This window comes from Lacerta agilis, chromosome 8 (genome assembly GCF_009819535.1).
Source record: "Lacerta agilis isolate rLacAgi1 chromosome 8, rLacAgi1.pri, whole genome shotgun sequence".
NCBI classification, from domain to species: Eukaryota; Metazoa; Chordata; class Lepidosauria; order Squamata; family Lacertidae; genus Lacerta; species Lacerta agilis.
The window spans coordinates 80,493,215-80,506,808 of NC_046319.1; the positions used below are offsets into that span (position 1 = coordinate 80,493,215).

A 13,594-nucleotide genomic window follows, 5' to 3' on the forward strand; every position below is an offset into this window, starting at 1 on the left:
CGGTTGCCTGTGAGGGAAATAAATGTTTGAGAGCATTTTTTATACGTATGTACAGTTAACATTCTGGAGGTGGATTCGCCACAGAGGCAGGAAAAGCCTTGCCTGGCTTCTCCTTAACCATAGAGTTGGGAGAGAAGGAAGAGGAGTGCCCATGGCTAGAGCGCCCGGAAGAAGGAACATCCGGGTTCCTCTCGGGAAACGACGCGCTGCCTGCCTTTCCGCTATTCGTATTAAATACACCGGCGGCTGAAGAAGACTCGGTGGTCGCTCTGCGCTTCGCTTGGCGTCGGTGTCTATCGTCCGGGAGCCAGAGAGGCCCACTGGCGGAGAACGAGCCAGCCGCCAGCCGCGGGAGCTGATGCGTCTGACCAGGTGAGCCCTCGCCGTCCAATCAGGAGGCAGAATTTATGATGGGCGGCGCGAAGGGGAAGGGGCGGGAGTTTCCCCGTTACCATGGTGATTCTGTCACGACCCAAGTTTGGAGGTCGTGACCCCCCCCCCCCATTTCCCAATAATAAGCAACACATAAATTATAATTGACAAAAGAGCAGAATGGAAGGTCCCTGCCTGCAAAGAGCTCACTGTTGTGGGCATTTGGAAGAAGGAGGCTGGTGGGGGGAGGCCCCCCTCCCAAATATTCTGATTTTAATGCTTTTAACTTTTTTTATCCTTTTCCTGTCGAGGGTTTCCCATAATGGGCATCTGGTCCGCCACTTTGAGAGCAAGAGGCTGGACTAAGATGGGTCAATTCATTGGCCTGATCCAGCAGCCAGGTTCTTCCTACGCTCTTATACCCTGGCCTCAGTCACTGTTATAGTTTAGTCCATCTCTATCCTAACTTTCTTCCAGCACGAACTTTACAGGTTTTTCCCAGGCAGCGTTCTCTCTCCCAACCACTCCAAATCACACCCAGACCTGTTTAGCTGGAGCAAAAGGGCAGGTGCCCTCATACCATGCCCTTAGGAGCCCATTGCTCCCATTTAATGGGTGTAACAACAATAGTGAACGTCCTGAATAAAGAAACAGTGCCCGCTCAAGCAGGTCGGGTGGCACGCACAGCCAAAAGCATTTCAGCAATTTTCACCCACTCAAGACAAAAAACACATTTGCCTGGAATGCAGAAAGCATTTAGTTTATATAAACTATTGTTGTTGTTGTTGTTCAGTCGTTTAGTCGTGTCCGACTCTTCGTGACCCCGTGGACCAGAGCACGCCAGGCATACCTATCCTTCACTGCCTCTCGCAGTTTGGCCAAACTCATGTTAGTAGCTTCGAGAACACTGTCCAACCATCTCATCCTCTGTCGTCCCCTTCTCCTTGTGCCCTCCATCTTTCCCAACATCAGGGTCTTTTCTAATATAAACTATTGGTTTATGTTAATTCCTAGCCTGCCCCCCATGGCTAGGTCTGCTTCTCACATAAAATGACCCCCAGTGATTCCTTCCTTGCAGAGGGTTGGGCTGGATGACCCTGTTGGTCCCTTCCAACTCTGTGATTCTGTGCTTGAGAAATGGGTGTGTGGCTGGCCGGTAAGGTATTCCTCCTGGATTCTGGCAGCTGGTGAACATAATGAAATAAGAGGAGAATCTTTCAGAGCTGTGCTGTGCCAGCTTTTAGGCTGCTGCTCTTGTAAAACACATGTGCTGGCATAGGCTACAAGCTGGTATCCCACAGCAGCAGGCGGAGACTGAGCGAGACTTTCAGTTGTACCATCTTGACTCTTGCCAGGAACTAGAGACATGGAGCCTCCAGCATCTGAGAAGGCATTGGAAGGGAGGAAGAAGTTCACTGTGAAGATGGACGATGAAGACGTCGCTCCGGTACGACTGGAGGTTTGGAGTGAGGTCGTGAAGATCTCTCTTGGAGGACTATTCATTCCCCCACCCCTCGAAATCTTACTGGACATTAGTTGGTTTCGTGACTGGGAAGGTCTGACCTCTGTAGTTCATGCTCTGTATTCCAGACTGGATCTCTGGGTGAGGGTTCCCTCAGACTCGGCCCAGAAGTTGCAGTTAGTGCAGAATGCTGCAGCATGGACCAGTTTACCTGCGAGGTCGCCTTAGAGAAGGTTAAGGGGTGATATAATAGCCATGTTCAAATATATAAAAGGATGTCATATAGAGGAGGGTGAAAGGTTGTTTTCTGCTGCTCCAGAGAAGCGGACACGGGGCAATGGATTCAAACTACAAGAAAGAAGATTCCACCTAAACATTAGGAAGAACTTCCTGACAGTGAGAGCTGTTCGGCAGTGGAATTTGCTACCAAGGAGTGTGGTGGAGTCTCCTTCTTTGGAGGTCTTTAAGCAGAGGCTTGACAGCCATCTGTCAGGAATGCTTTGATGGTGTTTCCTGCTTGGCAGGGGGTTGGACTGGATGGCCCTTGTGGTCTCTTCCAACTCTATGATTCTATGATTCTACCCTACAAGTGCCCACTTAACAGCTTCGATCAGTAGAACTGGTCCTGTTACATGTGCAACATAATACCCATTCCACATTTGTAAGAACAAAATATTTTAGTGTGGTGGCATCTACACTTAGGAACTCCCTGCCTATGGATATCAGGCAGGTGCCTTCACTGAACTCTTTCCGGCACCTGCTAAAAGCATTTTTGTTCAGACAAGCCTGCCCAGAGATGCAAAATGAGCATGCAGAATGCTGGTGCGTGTTTTAATCTGTTTTTGGTTTATTGCTGATTTTATAATGATATAAAGAGTTGCTTTTACTGATAATTTTATGGCATTGTTCCCATTGTAAAACACTTTGAGCTTTGTTTGTTTTAATGAAACGATCAGTAAATAATCTTCACCTGTATGCTCACACTGAAACCCAACACACACACGCACAGAGCTCCCTCCCTCACAGAAGCCACCGTCTCTCCTCTCCAACAGAGCCAAAATTAATTCCTCAGTGACCCATCATTGTCTCCCCACCCTCTCTATTTCCAGGTGAAACTTCTTTTCAAACCCTCTTCTGCAGCCACAGCCTCGCCAGCCTCCGAGGCCCCAGTTGTGCCAGGGGGCGGATCGTATGCAGACTATGTTGTTGGACAAGTCGCGGCCTCCTCAGCTCCTCAGGTGAAGCAAGGAGCACCTGTTGCCACAGCCGCCGCCTCTGCTCTCCCAAGGGTCCCCCCTCCACATTGCGAAAACAAGAGCCTCCCTGTCGTGCAAAGCGCAACGGAAGACAAAGCACCCCCCTTGAACCCAGCTCTAAAACCAGGAACCAAACACAACAGCATCATCGTCAGCCCCCGTCAGGTGAGAGAGGGGAGTGGGCAAGCAGGCAAGGGACTCCTCCTCCTCTCTCAGCCCCTACCCCTTTGGACAATTCTGCTGGCATTACGTGGCACCCACAGGCTGCTCTAGATTGGTAGGTCAAGCTGTGGTTGATTTCAAACAGAGCCCAGAGCAGTTCCAAAACCCCAAATAAATCATAGAATTGTAAGGGACGCCAAGGGGCATCTACTCCAACCCTGTGCAATGCTGGAATCACAGCTAATGTGTGGAACCAACTGCGCTTACAGTATAAATTCCAGACCTGCTGAACTCAAATCCAGAAACTCTGTCCATTGGACGGCCGGCCCTGCTTAGTTTCGCAGAGGGAAAAGCCCCAGACCCCACCTTGCTTGTAAACCATTCTTCCTCTATCTTGGCAGCCTTTGAGGGGGGCAAGGAGAAAGCACTTTGCACATGTTCAGAGACTGGCTTCTCTGTATGAGCAGGCCAGGCATTCACAACTGCTTCCAGGGCTGAGCCCCAGTTTAAATCTGAAAGTGTCACGTGCTCACAGCTGTCGAGAAATCCATGTCCAACAAAAAGGGCCTTGGCAGAATTTGGCAGGAGGCCTCTCCTTTCTGGCTCCTTCCTCCTGTGTCTGCCTTCCCACTTTCCTCTCTCACTTACCCCACATCCTAGTTGCTTCTACGAACTCGGGTTGCGTCTGAAACCCCGGCACCCACTGACTCCCAACTTTACCCCCTTCTTTCCTCAGAGGGGGAACCCTATCCTGAAGTTCGTCCGCAATGTGCCCTGGGAGTTTGGGGAGATTGTCCCGGATTATGTGCTGGGCCAAAGCACCTGCGCCCTTTTCCTGAGGTGAGAATTGGCAGACACGAACATCTGAGCACACCCCAAGCGCCTCAGGCAGCTGCCTCTATGGCCTCCCAAGTCCAAAGCTTGCAGATTTCCTGGTCTCCTATGGAGAGGACACACACCCTCCCACTGCTAGCTTGAGTGAGGCTTCTTTTCTCATCCAAACTGATCCACAAGATCACCTTACCCCCATATACTCAACCGCTTCAGTGAGTGGAAGTATCACTGTCACAGGTGCTGCATAATACCTCTTCCACCTTTGTGAGAACTTGATATTTTTGGTGTGACAGTACTCACACTGTGGAACTTCCTGCCTATTGACATGAGGCAAGATCCTTCACTGTACTCCGATAAAATTAATTGTTTCAACAAGCAGATGTTTAGAAAACTGGTGTGAGTTTTAATCTGGGGATTACAAAAGCTGTAGCAGGTGTATTCTTTATTTTACCGGAACAATGATCGGCTGGCATTGCAGAAAGCAAAGCGAATGGAGTAAATTTGTGGAATATATAAGGTTGAACCGAGGAAGTTTGAGAACACTAGTAGGATTGGAATAAACCTAGGGCACAGAACATAAGATTTAAATAAAAACTGCGTGATTAGATTGGACTAGAAAACCTGCTGACGAGAGGGAGGGAAGTCTTAGCTCGGTAGAGCGTGGATATAAGTGTGTGTGTTTATATATGTTTTATTTGATGTAACTGATCTAATTGGGAAAATAATAAAAATTATTTTTTTAAAAAAACCAGAAAGCAAAGTATGGTTTCGGTATCCAGTTCTGAAGCAGAATTTGTGAGCCTGCCAACAGCATGTTAACGAAATGCTTTGGTTATTGTTTTGTTGTTTTTAACTATTTACTTGTGTTTTTATTCTGTGAACTGCCCTGAGATCTTCTGAGGAAGGGCGGCACATAAATTGAATAAATAATGTGTTTTTAGACTATCACTTAAATCATTGTTGCTTTTTGCTATCAAGAATGTTACTGCTTTATCTTTTTGCAAACCGCGTCAAGGTTACAGATGCTTCAGGTTACAGACTCTGCTAACCCAGAAATAGTACCTCGGGTTAAGAACTTTGCTTCAGGATAAGAACAGAAATCATACTCTGGGGACGCAGCAGCAGCAGGAGGCCCCGTTAGCTAAAGTGGTGCTTCAAGTTAAGAACAGTTTCAGGTTAAAAACAGCAACAACGGCAGCTAGAATTTTGATAGCTAAAAACTGGAAGACAGAGGAACTACCAACGATTGAAGAATGGCAGATGAAAACGATGGACTATATGGAGCTTGGTGAGATGACCGGGAAGCTCCGTGACCAGAGGGATGACGCATTGGGAGAAGAATGGAAGAAATTTAAAATGTATTTGAAACATATATAGTAAGATTGAATTTTAGAAGAAATGTTAGACTGCAGATTTAGAACTATGTTAAGTGTTAAGGAAATGTGAAATAATGAATTAAGAAAATAATTTAAGAAACGGATAAGATTTTTTGGAAAATATGGTTTGTATAATGTTAAGAAATGACTAAAGATGAATGACAATGAACGCAGGAAGGGCAGACGTGAGGAAGTCAAGCAGCGATGTTAAGGAAAGAAGCAGTTTTTAACAAATAATTTTTTGTTTTTCATTTTTGTATTTTGTAGTTTGTTGGTATAGTTTTTATTTTTATATTTGTAATGTGTTTGTAATTGTTGTATCGGTTTGTTTTATGTATTTTGTTGATGTTTTGAAAAAAGTTAATACATTTTTTTAAAAAGAACAGTTTCAGGTTAAGAACAGACCTCCAGAACGAATTAAGTTCTTAACCCGAGGTGCCAGTGTAAATAAAATCACTTTCTTACTGGCAGACCACATTGTGGCCGGCTGCTTCCCCTCTGAGCAGCTGGAATAGTCGTGAACATTCCATGACGTCATTGCAGCACTCAGCTGTTTCAGCGGGTGGTGAGGTTTGCAACTAGGTGGGCGAGGACAGGTTTAATCCTTTCCAAAGGTTCGAGGGATACGGGGATCGGAAGAGAGGCAGGCGTTCCCGTGGCAGTGAGGTAGCACTAAAGCACCTTCAAATCGAAGTGTTGAACCACTGAGCATCTTTGCTGGGAAAGGGGTATCTCCAGCAATGTAACATTTCACCTGTGCCTCGAGATTTGGCAAAGACCATTTGAAGGGCCTGGCAGCCTCTCCCACACAGCCGGTGCACCCCTTTTGACAAAATAAAACTTGCTCTGAATGGTTTCTTCTCTCTCTCTCTCTCTCTCTTTGCCACCTGCAGTCTCCGGTACCACAACCTGAACCCCGGCTACATCCACGAACGCTTGCGCCAGCTCGGAAAGACGTACATGCTGCAGGTGCTGCTGCTTCAGGTTGATGTGGTGAGACACCTTGAACCACCTCGCCTCCTCCGACTCCAGCCCTCTCCTTCCCTCCAGCTCGGGCTGCCAGCTCCACAAAATCCGCCAACCCCTATTCTCAGTCCCTGGACCACAGCAGCCACTTCTTTCCGTCTTCTCTTTTAGTTTAGCGAAAAGGCAAGCAAGGTGTGTCAGGGTAGCTTATAAAATTACACATGGCACGGAGAAAGCAAGTAAGAGAGACATTTTCCTCTCCTAATGCTAGAACCTGTGGCCATGCAGCGAAACTGAATGTTGGAAAAATTGGGACCAAAGGAAGTAATTCTTCATGCAGCAGAGTTAAACTTTGGAACTCACACTTGCAGGAGGAAGTGAAGGCCATCAACCTAGATAGTTTTAAGAGGGTTGGGCAAACAAGATGAATTTTAACAGGGAGAAATGAAAAGTACTACACTTGGGCAAAATAAATGAAAGGCACAAATACAGGATGGGTGACACCTGGCTTGAGAGCAGTACATGTGAAAAGGATCTAGGAGTCTTGGTAGACCATCAACTTGACATGAGTCAACAGTGTGATGCAGCAGCTAAAAAGGCCAATGCAGTTCTGGGCTGCATCAATAGGAGTATAGCATCTAGATCAAGGGAAGTAATAGTACCACTGTATTCCGCTCTGGTCAGACCTCACCTGGAAGACTGTGTCCAGTTCTGGGCACCACAGTTCAAGAAGGATACTGACAAGCTGGAACGTGTCCAGAGGAGGGCAACCAAAATGGTCCAAGGCCTGGAAACGATGCCTTATGAGGAACGGCTTAGGGAGCTGGGTATGTTTAGCCTGGAGAAGAGAAGGTTAAGGGGTGATATGATAGCCATGTTCAAATATATCAAAGGATGTCATATAGAGGAGGGAGAAAGGTTGTTTTCTGCTGCTCCAGAGAAGCGGACACGGGGCAATGGATTCAAACTACAAGAAAGAAGATTCCACCTAAACATGAGGAAGAACTTCCTGACAGTGAGAGCTGTTCGGCAGTGGAATTTGCTGCCAAGGAGTGTGGTGGAGTCTCCTTCTTTGGAGGTCTTGAAGCGGAGGCTTGACAGCCACCTTTCAGGAATGCTTTGATGGTGTTTCCTGCTTGGCAGGGGGTTGGACTGGATGGCCCTTGTGGTCTCTTCCAACTCGATGATTCTATGATTCATGGAAGATTAGGTTATCAATCATGGCTCAGCTCTGGCTCCACAGCAATGCTTCAGACTACCAGTCGCTGGAAACCGCAATGAAGGGAGAGGGATCTTGTGCTCAGGTCCTACTTGTGGGTTTCCCTTTGGAGTATATGGTTGGCCACTGTGAGAACAGGATGCTGAACTAGATTAGCCATTGGCCTGATCCAGCAGCCAGGTTCTTATGTCCTTATGGATCCTCCAGGCCCAGAGAAGTCTTATATAGATTCCTAGGTTCGTTGGGGTATTTAGCCACTGGGAGATGATGCTGGACTAGATGGGCCCCCTTTGGCCTGATCCAGCAGGCACTTCTTGTGTTCTTTCCCTCTCCATGACGTCGGAGGAATCCCCAGACACCAATTGTAAAAAAAAATTTAAAAAAATCCTTCCAGTAGCTCCTTAGAGGCCAACTAAGTTAGTTCTTGGTATGAGCTTTCGTGTGCATGCACACTTCTCCAGATACACTGAAACAGAAGTCACCAGACCCTTATATATAGTGAGAGAGTGAGGAGGGGGTATTACTCAGAAGGGTGGTGGGAATGGGGGATTGGCAGATAGGTGTGGTAAACCTGTTGACGACTGTTAACGACTGCAATTGGTCTTACAGGAAAAAGCAATGGGTGAGATGGCTAAAAATAGCTTTATCATGTATAACGAGATAAGAATCCAATGTCTTTGTTCAGACCAGGTCTCTCCATGGTTTTAAGTTTGGTAATGAGTTGCAATTCAGCAACTTCTCTTTCCAGTCTATTTTTGAAATTCCTTTGTAGTAAGACAGCTACTTTGAAATCTTGTATGGAATGTCCTGGGAGACTGAAGTTCCCTTCACATTCTGCTTGAGAGGGGGGATGCTGGGCTGGGTGGGTCTTTGCTTTGATGCAGCAGCCAGATTCCCTTCCTTCCTTCCTTCCTTCCTTCCTTCCTTCCTTCCTTCCACACAGACACCCCTCATTCTCTGCCCCCCTCCAGACCTGTGTGGCTCATCTTCCCAACTTGCTTCCTTGTTCCCTTTAGAAAGACCCACACCAGGCACTGAAGGAGCTGGCCAAGATCTGCATCCTCGCTGACTGCACCCTCATCCTGGCCTGGAGGTGAGGACCAAAGACTCAGGGCGGGGGGGGGGGGGGGCGGCGGCCCCGGCTGCCGAGACTCGAAACAACAGCGTAGAGGAAGTTCCCGGTTTCTGAATCACTGGCCTGAATGCAGTCTAGCTCTGGCCAAGGTAGTTTGGAGGGGGCGGGGATTCAGCAGAAGATCCTGGGTGCAAATCCAGTTTAAAAAGCCAGATTTCTAGCAGCGGGACCTGGAATTGGCTCCGCCCCCAGAAAATGGCAGGTGTCTGAATTCTTCCAGGGGCTGGTCTGTGGGCTTAGCGAGGTCCCTCGCGATCCAGCCCTCAGCCTGCCTCTTCCCATCGGAAAGCCACGGCAGAGGGTGGAATCCTGTGCGTCAGGAGGCAGGCTGCCCCGCCCTACCCCTGGGGGTATTGCAGTTGCATTGCTCCAAAGATCTAGGGAATGAGACGCTCCCTTTTGAAAGCATTTATGTGAGATGACACCTGCCTCCGTGACAGACATTGCACTATGTGCAGAATCCCCAGCTTGTCAGCTACTCGATGAACCCAAGTTTCCAGTCCTCAATGCCAATATATAAGATCAGGCTTCCTCAACCTCGGCCCTCCAGTTGTTTGTTTTTTTGAGACTACAGTTCCCATCATCCCTGACCACTGGTCCTGCTAGCTAGGGGTCATGGGAGTTGTAGGCCAAAAACATCTGGAGGGCCGAGGTTGAGGAAGCCTGGATTAGAAGCGGGGGGAGCAACCATGAAACAGGCTGGCAAGCTTTGCTCATGAAACGAGGGGTGTTTGTGTTCTGAGGTGGGTCTGCTTAGCCCTTCGGCTTCTTTCCCCTCTCCAGTCCGGAGGAAGCAGGACGCTACTTGGAAACCTACAAAGCCTATGAGCAGAAGCCGGCCGACTTGCTGAAGGAGAAAGTGGACCAGGACTACCTGTCGAGAGTAAGAAACTCCTTCCCGCCAGCCTCAACCGTGTGTTAGCTAAGGAGCCAGAGGCCAAGATCAGGCTCGTCTTCCCCAGTGGCTAATTGCCCCCCCTTTTTTATTCCCACTCTCACACACAGAGAGCCCTTTCCGCCCCTTGGGTTACAGCAGGCGTCCTCAAACTCGGCCCTCCAGATGTTTTTGGCCTACAACTCCCATGATCCCTAGCTAGCAGAACCAGTGGTCCGGGATGGTGGGAGTTGTAGTCTCAAAACATCTGGAGGGCAGAGTTTGAGGAAGCCTGGGTTACAGGTTGTCAGCATCTATTTCCTCCCGTGGCTGTCAACCAATTAATCATCCCAGATGGAAATGGGATGAAGGCGGCACTGTTCTATAGGTTAATCATTTAAGGAGATAGGGCCATAACTCCTTGACCGCTACATGTATGACAGATCATCCTTTGCCCCGCTGTTCTTTGCCATCTCTAAAACCAAGCATCTCCCTCGCACGCTTTTCCTGAAAGCACCAGAAATGCTTACTTGCATTCATTCCTCTCTGAAGTTTGCAAAATGAGCTATGCAGGTCAGGTGCTGCAGAGCTTTCCATAGAATCGTAGAGTTGGCAGGGACCACGAGGGTCGTCTACCGCAAAACCCTTGCAACGCAGGAGTCTCTTGCCCAACATGGGGCTTGAACCCACGACCCTGAGATTAAGAGCCTCCTGCTCTACTGACTGAGCTATCCCAGGCTTGACCTTTCTTCCTTCTCTCACTGCAGGTGACAGACTGTCTGACCAGCGTGAAATCGGTGAACAAGACAGACACCCTGAGTCTTCTCTCCACCTTCGGCGTGAGTGCCTTACCTTGGCATGGGAAGTGCAAGTTTTCAAGAGTAGCGCCCATTTAAAGTCTGGCAGCTTATGCCCTTTGACCCAAAAAAAGCCAATGCAGTTCTGGGCTGCATCAATAGGAGTATAGCATCTAGATCAAGGGAAGTAATGGTACCACTGTATTCCGCTCTGGTCAGACCTCACCTGGAATACTGTGTCCAGTTCTGGGCACCACAGTTCAAGAAGGACACTAACAAGCTGGAACGTGTCCAGAGAAGGGCAACCAAAATGGTCCAAGGCCTGGAAACGATGCCTTATGAGGAACGGCTTAGGGAGCTGGGTATGTTTAGCCTGGAGAAGAGAAGGTTAAGGGGGGATATGATAGCCATGTTCAAATATATAAAAGGATGTCATCTAGAGGAGGGAGAAAGGTTGTTTTCTGCTGCTCCAGAGAAGCGGACACGGGGCAATGAATTCAAACTACAAGAAAGAAGATTCCACCTAAACATTAGGAAGAACTTCCTGACAGGAATTTGCTACCAAGGAGTGTGGTGGAGTCTCCTTATTTGGAGGTCTTGAAGTGGAGGCTTGACAGCCATCTGTCAGGAATGCTTTGATGGTGTTTCCTGCTTGACAGGGGGTTGGACTGGATGGCCCTTGTGGTCTCTTCCAACTCTAGGATTCTATGATTCTAAAAGCCCTTCCCATTAATCCCAGAAATGAGATATTCTGGGGGGACAGGACTGCTTCAGCGCTAAAAATACACTCAGGGTACCACCACCCCCATTCCCTTTTGGAAACACTTCCCGTGGCCTTCCTACAGAACAGGGCTGGGGACCCTCAGGCCTGGGCACTAAATGTGGCCCTCTAAGCCTCTTCTGCCTGGCCTTCAGATCTCTCCCCAGCCCCCACCGCCCATCAGCCTCCCTGGCCATTTCTGCCAGGTTGGAATGCTGCAATAATGCTTCTCTGGACAGGCAGAGAGGGGTGTGGCCGTCTGTGTAGCAGCTAGCTTACTGTACAAAGGTAAAAACAAAATTAAAAATTAAAAAATTCTCCCAGTAGCACCTTAGGGAGTATTTGCATCCACAGCTCCACCTGCCTTGGCCTGTGTTCCCTCCCGGGGAACATGGCCCCTAGACTTGAAAAGGGTTCCCCAGGCCTGCTGCAGAACACTTTGGGAACTCTTAAGCCCTGTTCTTCCCTCTTAGACCTGCTTTTTTAACTGGGTCCCTCTCTTGCCTTGTAGTCGCTGCACAGCATCATCCAAGCTTCCAAGGAGGATCTGTCCCTGTGCCCAGGGATCGGGCCCCAAAAGGTACAGCTGTCCAATGCACAAATAGTTTGATTGTTGTCAGCTTGTGGGAGGTCAAGGCCTGCCACATCGTCGTATTCAGGTACTCTGCAAGGTAAAAAGGTAATGGACCCCTGGACGGTTAAGTCCAGTCAAAGGCGACTATGGGGTTGCGGCGCTCATCTCGCTTTGAGGCCAAGGGAGCCGGCGTTTGTCCACAGACAGCTTTCCAGGCCATGTGGCCAGCAGGACTAAACCGCTTCAGGAGCAAAGGAACACTGTGATGGAAACCAGAGCGCACGGAAACGCGGCTGGCGCTGTGGTCTAAACCACCGAGCCTCTTGGGCTTGCCGACTGCAAGGTCGGCAGTTCAAATCTCCATAACGGTTGTGAGCTCCCGTTACTCTGTCCCAGCTTCTGCCAACCTAGCAGTTCGAAAGCACACCAGTGCAAGTAGATAAATAGGTACCGCTCCAGCGGGAAGGCGTTTCCGTGCACTCTGGTTTCCGTCACCGTGTTCCATTGCACCAAAAGCGGTTTAGTCATGCTGGCTCCCTCGGCCTGAAAGCGAGATGAGTGCCGCAACCCCATAGTCGCCTTTGACTGGACTTAACCGCCCAGGGGGTCCTTTACCTTTTTTTACCTTTACTTTGCAAGGTCTCCCAGGAACTACTTTTGAGGCCTCAATCTTCTCACCCTCAGGACTGAAGGGGGAGAAAGTGCGAAACGGCTGGATTTGCAGCCTAAGCGGCATTTCCCGTGGGCCCTATCAAAAGTGACTTTTAAGATGGGAAGGGAGTCGGGCATTTCATTGCGGGAAACTAAATGTGCAGTGACTGGGAGGCTGCTACTGCTGCTGAACAGGTAGCACTGCAGAAGCAGCAAAACAAAGCAGGTAATAAGAGTTACAGGTAGGTAGCCGTGTTGGTCTGCCATAGTAAAAAAAAAATTAAAAAAAAAATTCCTTCCAGTAGCACCTTAAGAGACCAACTAAGTTTGTTCTTGGTATGAGCTTTCGTGTGCATGCACACTTCTTCAGATGCACTGAAACAGAAGTCACCAGAAGTTACCCATCACCCATTTCCACCACCCTTCTGAGTAATACCCCTCCTCACTCTCTCACTATATATAAGGGTCTGGTGACTTCCGTTTCAGTGTATCTGGAGAAATGTGCATGCACACGAAAGCTCATACCAAGAACAAACTTAGTTGGTCTCTAAGGTGCTACTGGAAGGAATTTTTTTATTTTTTATTTTGTTCAGGTAATAAGAGGCATCTCAGGGCGCGAGCAGCTACGCTGTGGGCCTTATCCTGAAAAGTAAACACCTCAGTCTTCAACGATTCTGAACACAGAGCTGATTTAAGTAGGAGCAGAAGAAGCTGCCTGATACCACAATAGACTGTCTAACTGGCAGCAAGCTCTCCAGGGTTTCAGGCATCCGTACTGTTGGGGACTGTGCGCAGGACTCTCTGCCCCTGTGCTGCGATGGCCCCTCCCCAAATGCTTTGGGGATCTCACAGGGTTGGGAATGCTTTGGGGAAGAGGGTGACAGAGAGAGCCTCCTTTTCCATTCACAGGTCCCCGCAGAGCAGGACCCATGGAAATCCCCACAACCACCTCTCCCTCCTACGCACACTGAACATTTGTGTCCCCAATTTTCACCGGCACCCCTTTTCTTCCAGGCCAGGAGGCTCTTTGACGTCCTGCACCAGCCGTTCCTCAAAGCTCCCAAGTGAGCAGGGGCCTCCGTGACGTGAAGACCAGGAGCACGTTGTCTGCAAGTCTGTTGGCCGATGGCCCGCCCCCCCAAAAAACTTTCCAACT

At 48.8% G+C, this 13,594-nt stretch overlaps 1 protein-coding gene across 1 annotated transcript; it reads left to right on the plus strand.

Moving 5' to 3' along the window:
• Positions 1–1,706: 1,706 nt before the first annotated feature.
• On the plus strand, positions 1,707–13,553 carry ERCC1 (ERCC excision repair 1, endonuclease non-catalytic subunit). The gene is made up of 9 exons (XM_033158559.1): positions 1,707–1,819; positions 2,944–3,255; positions 3,989–4,092; positions 6,356–6,455; positions 8,664–8,740; positions 9,566–9,665; positions 10,424–10,495; positions 11,725–11,793; positions 13,453–13,553. The coding sequence occupies exons 1-9, from the start codon at positions 1,739–1,741 to the stop codon at positions 13,504–13,506; spliced, it is 969 nt and encodes a 322-aa protein (XP_033014450.1). The 5' UTR covers positions 1,707–1,738; the 3' UTR covers positions 13,507–13,553.
• The last annotated feature ends 41 nt before the right edge of the window (positions 13,554–13,594 follow it).

Coding starts and splice junctions, on each gene's coding strand:
- ERCC1 (XM_033158559.1), top strand. CDS start 1,739: ATGGAGCCTCCAGCATCTGAGAAGGCATTGGAAGGGAGGAAGAAGTTC. Junction 4,093..6,355: donor ACCTGCGCCCTTTTCCTGAG/GTGAGAATTGGC, acceptor TGCCACCTGCAG/TCTCCGGTACCACAACCTGA. Junction 6,456..8,663: donor TGCTGCTTCAGGTTGATGTG/GTGAGACACCTT, acceptor TGTTCCCTTTAG/AAAGACCCACACCAGGCACT.